Source organism: Eriocheir sinensis, chromosome 53, assembly GCF_024679095.1.
Source record: "Eriocheir sinensis breed Jianghai 21 chromosome 53, ASM2467909v1, whole genome shotgun sequence".
NCBI classification, from domain to species: Eukaryota; Metazoa; Arthropoda; class Malacostraca; order Decapoda; family Varunidae; genus Eriocheir; species Eriocheir sinensis.
Window position 1 is genome coordinate 2698421 of NC_066561.1, and position 11617 is coordinate 2710037.

An 11617-nucleotide genomic window follows, 5' to 3' on the forward strand; every position below is an offset into this window, starting at 1 on the left:
CGAGAAGTGTGCCGTCATTGTGGCCTGACGCTGATCGTTGCCGGATGGCGGCGTGGTGCTTGCTCTGACGCCTGGAAGTGACCAAGAAGGCGATGATGACCATTGTGTAGCGGCGTGAGGCTGTGCGTGGCCCGGCCTGTTGCCTTGAGGACCGGCGAGCAAGTGCTGCAGCGCCTCCGAAGGCCGGGGTGGAGGCGGCCGGGTGGGTGTTGGGGAAGGTCACGCGGCCTTCAGGACTTTGCTCTTATTTTGTGCTGCTTTCTCGTGACGTGTAGCAACGAGACAGTGCTCAAGGTATAAATAGAGAGCCGAGCTGTGGCTGGGCATCAGTTGGTCCACTGAGCCAGGATCATGAAAGCTCTCGCCACTCTTGTAAGTAATTCCAGACTCCAGCCTGGAAGGGGATGTTTCTTTATTGTTGTAAAAGTCTCAACATCACTCCTCACGGAATTGTGTGGATTTTTGTGCATATAATGTTTGCTCCTCCTTTGTGAGCTTTGTGTGGGCTGTTTTATTGAGGACGAGACTATCTAAAGGGAGAGCATTGGTTGCCCTGCAGGTGTTGGCGGTGGCCGTCTGGGTGGCAGTGGCAGACCCGGGCGGCGGCTCCTGCTGTGGGGGCGGAGGACACGGCGGCGGTGGTTATGGTGGAGGAGGAGGAGGAGGCAGCATCATAAGGGCCCAGCTTGTTGGCCACCACAGCCACACCACCGGCGGAGGCGGAGGCTACGGGGGTCGTGGCGGCAGGGGCTACGGTGGCGGCAGCCAGGGCCCTAGCATCGTCAAGGCCCAGCTTGTCGGCCACCACAGCCATACCACCGGCGGAGGCGGAGGCTACGGTGGTGGCGGCGGCGGAGGCTACGGGGGTGGCAGTCGGGGCCCCAGCATCGTCAAGGCCCAGCTTGTCGGCCACCACAGCCATACCTCTGGAGGGGGCGGCGGCTACGGTGGTGGTGGTGGCGGCTTCGGTGGTGGTGGCGGCTTCGGTGGTGGTGGCGGCTTCGGTGGTGGCGGCCACGGTGGTGGTGGTGGCGGCCACGGTAAGGGCTACGGCGGTGGCAGCGGCTGCTGCGGGTAGGTCTCCAGCAGGCAAGATTTGGCATCTTTTATGGGTGGCCGTCAGCCGGTCCTCGACTCTGTCCTTTTCCTTCCTTCATGAAAAGAAAACGATTCAATAAACGATCAAACTGTCCATGTTGTGTGATCTTCCCAGTGTTTTTTTTATTCCTCGGGGTCTTGGGTCCTCCTTCATGTTCTTGATGGTCTGGCCTCCTGAGTTTGTCCTTTTGAGGCTGGCTACCTAATGTTGGCCAACTGAGGTTGGCCTCCTGAGTTTGTCCTTTTGAGGCTGGCCTCCTGAGGCTGGCTTCCTGAGGTTGGCCTCCTGAGTTTGTCCTTTTGAGGCTGGCCTCCTGAGGCTGGCTTCCTGAGGTTGGCCTGCTGAGGTTGGCCTCCTGAGTTTATCCTCTTGAGGCTGGCTTCCTGAGGTTGGCCTGCTGAGGTTGGCCTCCTGAGTTTATCCTCTTGAGGCTGGCTTCCTGAGGTTGGCCTCCTGAGGAGGCTGGCTTCCTGAGGTTGGCCTGCTGAGGTTGGCCTCCTGAGTTTATCCTCTTGAGGCTGGCTTCCTGAGGTTGGCCTCCTGAGGTCTGTGGCCCCGCTAAAGGGACCGCGGGGCGTGCAGCAGTTAGCCATGGAGGTTTAGAGAGGGACGAGGAGGTTGGTAGTTGTGGTGGCAGGGAGGAGGAAAATGACATGTTGCGTTGGGGCGTGAGGGACGGATGAGATTACTTTGATGCCTTTGTGCCGCTGAAATGGTGGACAGAGACAAGGCGAGGAGCAAACCATAAACAAGCAGACAGAATAACAGGCAAGCAAACACAGAACTAGTAATTCTCCGTCTCCAGGGCTGCCAGTTTTTCATTTTGCTTGAAAAATATGAGTAATTTTTATTCCTGCGATGCTTGTGGTTATGACTCATTCAATTATGGGGGAGAAAGCTTTCGGTCCAACAGTCACGTAACACGGTGAGGTGCGGGGCGGGGCGGTCACTGCTTGAGCACCATCAGCCATAACATGATGTTGAATTAGACAGAGGTGGGCAAGTGCGGTAGTACGGTAATACCGCATCACAAAATAAGTACCGCACTACCCCCCCTACCGCAAAATTTCTGAAAATACCGCACTACCGCGGACCGCACTAAAAAATCCTGCGGTACTTTTTTGCGGTACTTTGAAAACTATCGAAGACGACATTTTCAGCGCGGCATGCTCACAGAAATGTTTTTTTTTGTACAGTGAATCGGACTCAATCAATCAATCGGGGAGGCGGTGGCTGAGTCGACATAGTGACGGCGCCGCGTTCAGGAGGACGCGAGTTCAATCCCCGCCCGGTGCCACCAAGCTGAGATTTTTCAGCCGCCGCCGAGTGGCTTAAAACTACCCACATGCTGTCCAGAAGACCACCTATCAACCCGGACTCTAGATTCTAGGATTAAAGATGAGCTCCGGGAGGGCAGCATGAGCCAATGCAAGATGGCGCCACTATAAACACTCGCCTGCGCCAGAACGGGCTGGGCCGACCATCAGGCCCCACCGGGAAGAAGCCTACCGGCGCAATAGGCCACGACGTAAAAAATAAAAAAATAAAAAAAGTCATCAGAATCAGTGATTTAATCATTCTGACTTTTCAGTTATTGTTCAAAATTAAATACTAAATACACAGACTAAACTACTACACTGCAAGTCTTCTTTAACCCGCGCGGTGCCGGCCATTTCAACCCCGGACCCGCCCGTGATGCCGGCCGATTGTTCATTTTTTGTTTGGATAGCCAGGATAGGCACTGAAGTATTTTTTTTTTATTTTGACTACCGCTACCGCAGTACCGTACACCGCGAACCGCTTTAGGAAAGAAAAAAAAATGGGACCGCACTACCGCAACCGCACTACTCCGGAAAAAGTACCGCACTACTGCAACCGCACTTCTGATTTTTCGGTACCGCTCCCACCTCTTGTTGAATAGCGCCACGAGCAGCCTGTACCAGCGCCTTTTGAACAGAATTCAGAGCTGCAAACCACCTGAGCCACCCAGGAGCTAAAAGGTCACCGAGCTCTAAGAACATAACACATAAGGAGTCTCCAACAGGCCGGTAGGCCTATGCAAGACAGCTTCTGTGAACCTAACCTCACCTAACCACACTATCCATGAATTTATCTAATCTTTTTCTAATGTGTCTATCGTATTGACGCTCATCATCATCCATAGCCATCACTCACCAGGCAAACACATTAAGTTTCGTTCAAGCAGTCACGGAGGTCACCTGAACACACCAATGGACATGTTTCCTGTTATGGGAAGAACCTAGAAATGCATTGTGCTACGTACCAATGATAACGTAGTGCACATATTACGTCCTATAAATCTCTAATTGACTGGATATTGGAGAGATATCTCAAATTCTTCTCATCTCACGGGGAGAAGCCACCATTAGCTCGTGACGTCATCAGGCTGAAGCGGAGTACAGCAGACGACATCACCAGTGTTGTGTCCACTGTTATTTTATTAGCTATGGCCACTCCAGCTCCAAACTGCGCCCAAGAAGTATATTATAGTTGCTTACAGAACACCATGAGAGTGTTGGGAATACGTTATATTATTAAAATGGGAGTGAAATCAACTGATTCGTCTCTGCTCTGCAGAAAATAGTTGAGCTCACGATTAAAAGTTACTCCGAGGGGGAACTTAAGAGAATAATCAAGGTTAAATTTATATTAGTATTATGGAAACTTACCTAGCCTAACCTAGAGAAAACAATGGCTCTGGAACGTCAGAGAGAGAGAGTCAACGCCTGAAGATGAATAAGAAGAAAACGAATGCAGACCAATATTTTATAATCGGAGGACGTGACAGAAGAGAGAATAGTTGAGTTCACGATTAAAAGTTAGTCCGAAGGGAAACTAAAAAAAATTACTGCAGGATTCACAAGCACAGACAGAAATATCTTACGTGGAGTACTTTTATCCGTATATATATACTCTTGCACATTGGCACGAATCACTAACGACTGCGGGTTAAGTCTCCAGGCATTGCTAGCCACTAGAAACACAACACGAAACCTCGGAGTAACACAAAGTTGGCGGCCTGCCGACTGCTTCGTGACGTCACGACCAATCAGCACCCGTTTCCAGGTCACGTGATTTTTCCTCAACTTTAATCCATATTTTATACCACATTTACTATTTTACATGAAGAAAAAATATTACCATAGCTGAATTTAGGGCCTATTTTATCCATACAGACAGAATTTGAAATAAATATGTTGACCGGAAACATGTCCATTACAAAGATATATTTCAAGGCCTTCAGGGAGTGCCGTTTTAGCATTACCATTCGGAGAGTTATCGCGCTTATGTTGCCTTCGTTTTAATTATCTCCTCTCTGCTGTTAAGACCCGATCCACGTGCGCCGTTTGTAGGCCTTCCCGGGGCTGCATTGGGGACTTTTGATTCGCTCTGATGACGAGATTTTTTTTTTTTCCAGATGCCCCTTTTAAACTTAGGTGAGTGCGTGCGTGCGTGTGTGTGTGTGCGGAGGGAGGAGGAGGGTGGAAGGGAGTGTGTGTGTGTGCGTGTGTGTGTGTGTGTGTGTGTTCATCCTTACGTATTTGTTCTCAGATTTGTTTTTTAAAGGATTAATATGTGTGCGTGCGTGCTTGTGTGTGTGTGTGTGTGTTTACCTGGTGAGTAGCCGTTTTTTTACCTGGAATTAACCTGTGAATGCGAGAGTCCTTGATCCACTAGGTTTGTTCTGCGTTGTTTGTTGATGTTTATTGTGTTTATCGTGTTGAAGGAAGAGGAGACGCCTTGCCCATCAACACTGCATTAATTTATGGAGTATATTCCTTAAGGTGAAGATAGTTGTTTGTCAGGCAAAACACACACACACACACACACACACACACACACACACACACACACACACACACACACACACACACTTAATCCTTTAAAATACAAATGTGTAAGAATAAACACGCAAGGACACACACACACACACACACACACACACACACACACACACACACACACACACTCACTCACTCACTCATACACTCACTCTCACACTCCCACACACACACACACACACACACACACGGTATATCAGTGGATAGATCGTCTACCTCACAACCAGAAGGACCGGGGTTCGATTCCCCGGCCAGGTAAAGATAAGTTGGGTTTATCTTCTTTCACGTGTAACCCCTGTTCACCTAGCAGTGAGTAGGTACGCGAAGTAAGGCGAGGAGTTGTGACCTCGTTTTCGCGTTTTTTTTTTTTTTTTTTTTTTTTTTTTTTTTTTACAGCAGAGGAGACAGTGCAAGGGTGTAAAAAAAAAAAAAAGAAAGAAAACAATAGTGAAAAAAAACTGCCCGCTATTTACTGCTCCTAAATAGAGTAGAGTGGCCAAAAAGAGAAATCAATCTCGGGAGGAGGGGTGTCCTGATACCCTCCTCTTGAAAGACTTCAAGTCGCAGGCAGGAGGAAATACAGATTAGGGAAGACCGTTCCAGAGTTTACTAGCGTGAGGGACACACACACACACACACACACACACACACACACACACACACACACACACACACACACACACACACGAGTAGATTAATGAATGAATAGATAAATATAATTAGACGAACAAGTAAATGAAGAAGAGAAGAAATTATAAAAAAAAGATAGATAAAAATGCAACCAATAAAAAGATAACCAAATTTTTCCTTTTTTTTTTTTTATATAGAAGGACAAACAATCTTACAACCACCACACACACAAAAAAAAACGTGCACCTCACACTTAACCTTACACACGGGGAGCAAAGAGCAACACCACCCGGGAAGCGACTCTGAGCCTTCCCACCAGGTGTCATAAAGGCGTGACTCCCTTCCTCTCACCTGGCCTGGCTACTTGCACGCGGAAAAGCCTTTTTTTTTGTGTGTGTCCTGCCTCTGTGTTCTCATTTATTCCTCTTTCTTCATCACCCTAAAAATGATATACGTAGACTTTTTTATTTATTTCTCATGGCTCACAGTCAGTAATGATCCGGCGTATTTCTGCCTCTAATCGTTTAATGCATAACGAGTCTCATTCGTCCATGTATTCTCGCGTTCTTGAGGCCCCTAAACAAACGGGACCCAAGTTCGGCGTCTCAGCACACTTCAGTAACTGTTGTGACGAGAACCTGAAGGGCACCTTTGTCCCGCACTGCCTTCCAACACCTTCCTTGTCCAGGGGTGGAGTGATACAAGGCTCAAGTGTTCGAATACGGACACCTTAAATTTCTAAGAATACGAATGTGAATACGAATACAAGAAAATATTAGGAATTCGAATGTAAATACGAATAATTAATGAAAGTTTTCATGAATACTTTTATTTAAAGAAACTCTTTAAAAAAATATTTCGCCCGTCATCTTAGAAGCGTAATATATTCTTATGTTGTCAATTATATAATTTTGTAGAGTTTGTTAGTCTTCACTTAAATATTAAAGTTATTTTCTGCTTGATCACAAATTCATTGAGTCGGAGCTCTGGGATTTCATCAACTCACTCACAATTTCCAGGCAAAGCTGACACAGCGTATCCATCGTGAGGGGACAGGACTGGTGGCGGGAAGGCAGAAGTGAGAAGACAGCTGTCGACCCGTCCGCACGAGACGGTAACAGACATTACCGACGCGTTCTGGACACGTTGAGGGAGCAGAGCCGTAATGTTGTGCTTCTCTTTGCGTTTCAGCGGAAGGTAACATTTGAGTCAAACGAATGACTATTCCTGACAATAAATTTATGATTATTTGTCAGATTATTAAAAAATACAACTGGTTTGGCGAAGCATTCAAATAAGAATGAGAATATTTATTTATAATAAAAAAATAGTCGAAAATGAATACTACATCCAAATGTTGTATTCGAATATATTCGAACACGAATACCGTATACAATTACTTCATCTCTTGTTTGTACACGTGGGGATGTTTGCCTGCTCGTACCCATCCTTCCATTTAGTACTCATAGAAAAAAGCTACTCTGAGTTGAGGCACGCAAATGAACGGTTGTCAAGATACAGACTGATAAACATCCCTCCTTTACATTTTTTCCCAGAGCAGTGTTTTTATTTTTTCTCATATGCGTACTGGTTGGCATGGCATGGTCGAGTTGCAGAACACATTATATGTAGTCCCATATTGGAAACGGCAGGTGGACTACTACAGGCATGCACAGTACACGACTCACTGCCTTGTGGGTGCGCACTCCACAGTCACGTACTGGACACACCAGGCACTCTCTGCCCTCTCTCCTGGGCTCCTGAGCTTCCCAGACGGGCCACTCCGCGCTGAGGGTCGCTGAGGGTGTGCCGCATGCCCCCCGTGGAGCCACCTTGCTCTCCTGAAGCAGTGCGGGGCAGGTGTGTCCCCGCTGCCTGCCCAGTGTTTAGCGTTGGTGTTCAGCCAGGTTTGTCCGTCCTCTTCGTCCTCAGTATTTTGGTCTGTTCCTCCTCGCCCCGTGGTGTCAGCCGGGACTGCCGTCTGTCCTCGTGCTGGGCTCCTCTTCGTCCTCATTATTTTGGTCTGTTCCTCCTCGCCCCGTGGTGTCAGCCGGGACTGCCGTCTGTCCTCGTGTTGGGGTCCTCTTCGGCCTCCTCCTCGTCCTCATTATTTTGGTCTGATCCTCCTCGCCCCGTGGTGTCAGCCGGGACTGCCGTCTGCCCTCCTCGTGTCTCACTCCTCTTCGGCTTCCGCCTTTTTCTGCTATCTCCTCGTTGGCGTGAGGTGTCGTGAGCCCCTGCGTCCCAGGTGGCTGTGTGTCGGTGCGGTGTTCAGCCCCCAGCGCCGAGAAGTGTGCCGTCATTGTGGCCTGACGCTGATCGTTGCCGGATGGCGGCGTGGTGCTTGCTCTGACGCCTGGAAGTGACCAAGAAGGCGATGATGACCATTGTGTAGCGGCGTGAGGCTGTGCGTGGCCCGGCCTGTTGCCTTGAGGACCGGCGAGCAAGTGCTGCAGCGCCTCCGGAGGCCGGGGTGGAGGCGGCTGGGTGGGTGTTGGGGAAGGTCACGCGGCCTTCAGGACTTTGCTCTTATTTTGTGCTGCTTTCTCGTGACGTGTAGCAACGAGACAGTGCTCAAGGTATAAATAGAGAGCCGAGCTGTGGCTGGGCATCAGTTGGTCCACTGAGCCAGGATCATGAAAGCTCTCGCCACTCTTGTAAGTAATTCCAGACGCCAGCCTGGAAGGGGATGTTTCTTTATTGTTGTAAAAGTCTCAACATCACTCCTCACGGAATTGTGTGGATCTTTGTGCATATAATGTTTGCTCCTCCTTTGTGAGCTTCGTGTGGGCTGTTTTATTGAGGACGAGACTATCTAAAGGAAGAGCATTGGTTGACCTGCAGGTGTTGGCGGTGGCCGTCTGGGTGGCAGTGGCAGACCCGGGCGGCGGAGGACACGGCGGCGGTGGTTATGGTGGAGGAGGACACGGCGGCGGTGGTTATGGTGGAGGAGGAGGAGGAGGCAGCATCGTAAGGGCCCAGCTTGTTGGCCACCACAGCCACACCACCGGCGGAGGCGGCGGCTACGGTGGTCGTGGCGGCAGGGGCTACGGTGGCGGCAGCCAGGGCCCTAGCATCGTCAAGGCCCAGCTTGTCGGCCACCACAGCCATACCACCGGCGGAGGCGGAGGCTACGGTGGTGGCGGCGGCGGAGGCTACGGGGGTGGCAGTCGGGGCCCCAGCATCGTCAAGGCCCAGCTTGTCGGCCACCACAGCCATACCTCTGGAGGGGGCGGCGGCTACGGTGGTGGTGGTGGCGGCTTCGGTGGTGGTGGTGGCGGCTTCGGTGGTGGTGGCGGCTTCGGTGGTGGCGGCCACGGTGGTGGTGGTGGCGGCGGCTACGGTGGTGGCGGCCACGGTGGTGGTGGTGGCGGCCACGGTAAGGGCTACGGCGGTGGCAGCGGCTGCTGCGGGTAGGTCTCCAGCAGGCAAGATTTGGCATCTTTTAAGGGTGGCCGTCAGCCGGTCCTCGACTCTGTCCTTTTCCTTCCTTCATGAAAAGAAAACGATTCAATAAACGATCAAACTGTCCATGTTGTGTGATCTTCCCAGTGTTTTTTTTATTCCTCGGGGTCTTGGGTCCTCCTTCATGTTCTTGATGGTCTGGCCTCCTGAGTCTGACCTCCTGAGGCTGGCTTCCTGAGGTTGGCCTCCTGAGTTTGTCCTCTTGAGGCTGGCTTCCTAAGGTTGGCCTCCTGAGGTTGGCCTCCTGAGTTTGTCCTCTTGAGGCTGGCTTCCTAAGGTTGGCCTCCTGAGGTTGGCCTCCTGAGTTTGTCCTTTTGAGGCTGGCTTCCTGAGGTTGGCCTCCTGAGGTCTGTGCCTCTGTGGCCCCGCTAAAGGGACCGCGGGGCGTGCAGCAGTTAGCCATGGAGGTTTAGAGAGGGACGTGGAGATTGGTAGTTGTGGTGGCAGGGAGGAGGAAAATGACATGTTGCGTTGGGGCGTTAGGGACGGATGAGATTACTTTGATGCCTTTGTGCCGCTGAAATGGTGGACAGAGACAAGGCGAGGAGCAAACCATAAACAAGCAGACAATAACAGGCAAGCAAACACAGAACTAGTAATTCTCCGTCTCCAGGGCTGCCAGTTTTTCATTTTGCTTGAAAAATATGAGTAATTTTTATTCCTACGATGCTTGTAGTTATGACTCATTCAATTATGGGGGAGAAAGCTTTCGGTCCAACAGTCACGTAACACGGTGAGGTGCGGGGCGGGGCGGTCACTGCTTGAGCACCACCAGCCATAACATGATGTTGAATAGCGCCACGAGCAGCGGCAGCACGAGCAGCCTGTACCAGCTCCTTTTGAACAGAAGTCAGAGCTGCAAACCACTTGAGCCACCCATGAGCTAAAAGGTCACCGAGCCCTAAGAACATAACACATAAGGAGTCTCCAAGAGGCCGGTAGACCTATGCAAGACAGCTTCTGTGAACCTAACCTCACCTAACCACACTATCCATGAATTTATCTAATCTTTTTTCTAATGTGTCTATCGTATTGGCGCTCAAAACTTGACTGCCAGGCCTGTTCCATTCATCCACCACTTTGATGGCAAACCAGTTCTTGCCAGTGTCCTAGCTGAATCTGAATTTATCCAATTTAGACCCATTACGACGTGTCTTACTCGACTCTCTTACAATCACGACCTTATTAATATCACTCTTATTAAAGCCCTTCTTCCATATGATTAAAAGCGGTATTTCCTACTACGAGCAGTGTTGGGCTGGGGTGTCAGGTATGGTGCCGTAGAAGTGGCCCCTAGCACGGAGACCTTCTAAATCATTAGTGGCTCAGTTGGTTTGCTACCCTGACTTTGCTATGAACGCCCGGGTTCGATCCCGACCATATCACATCCACCGCACCTTTACCTGTTGAAGAGTGCAGGTGTGTCGTCTTAAGATTGGCTTTCAGGTGGTCATGTTTGCGGTCACAAAGAAAAGGGAAGATAAAGGTGGGGAAGAGGAGGGGGCGTGGGGAAGGGGAAAAGGGGGGGGTGCACATTATACCCACCACACCTATACCTGCCAAAGAGATGTAGGTGTCTTAATACTGGCAATAAGGTAGTCACGGAGGAAGTAGATAAAGGGTGAGAGAGGAGGGGGTGAGGGAGGGGGTTATGTCATGCGCACCTCACCTTTGCCTACCACAGAAAGCCAGGTGTGTCACGTCATGTCGGTAGGGTGGTGTCATCATGGAGAGGGTGTGTTACTACCTCTGAGTTATCGCCATGGTGTTGACGTGTGTTTGCGTCCCTCGGCTCATGGCTGGAAGCTTTGAGTCGCCTTGGACAGGATGATAAGGAATTCATGTTACCTAAGCCATGGTTGGTCGGCCGCGTCCTTCCTCTAATGCTTAAGTTAACTGTTCCCACCATGATTCGGAAGATGTGTCTGTGTGTGTGTGTGTGTGTGTTTACCTGGTGAGTAGCCATTTTTACCTGGAATTAACCTGTGGATGCGAGAGTCCTTGATCCACTAGGTTTGTTCTGCGTCGTTTGTTGATGTTTACCGTGTTTATCGTGTTGAAGGAAGAGGAGACGCCTTGCCCATCAACACTGCATTAATTTATGGTCCTAAGTATGTTCGTTACAGGTGAAGATGGTATTGTCAGGTATAAGTACGCACACGCAAACATACTTGAATAAATAAATAAATGAATACGCACACACAAACATACTTGAATAAATAAATAAATGAATAAATAAATAAAATTAGATAAATAGGAAAATAGATAAAGGAAGAAAACAAAGAAAAGATAGATAGATAAATAAATGAGTAGATAGAAAGACTAAAATGAAAGAAAATAATTAATAGATACACTCTACCCGCGATTTCCCAGATATCGGGTTTCCAGACAAAATGTTGGGTCCGGCAATTGCTGAACACATGCCCGGTCAAGTTCGGGAATCCTCCAGACTCGACCAAGTCTGGCCAGATATCTGTGATCCGGCTATGTCCGGTGTTTGCCGGACATAGCCTGGCCAAGTCCAGGGTATCGAAACAAGTCCTCTTATACATCCGATTCC

General features: G+C 49.7%; 1 protein-coding gene across 1 annotated transcript; it reads left to right on the forward strand.

Annotated features, from left to right (window-relative positions):
* The first annotated feature begins 351 nt into the window (after positions 1 to 351).
* On the forward strand, positions 352 to 9123 carry LOC126983109 (uncharacterized). The gene is made up of 3 exons (XM_050835607.1): positions 352 to 372; positions 560 to 1074; positions 8373 to 9123. The coding sequence occupies exons 1-3, from the start codon at positions 352 to 354 to the stop codon at positions 9007 to 9009; spliced, it is 1173 nt and encodes a 390-aa protein (XP_050691564.1). The 3' UTR covers positions 9010 to 9123.
* The last annotated feature ends 2494 nt before the right edge of the window (positions 9124 to 11617 follow it).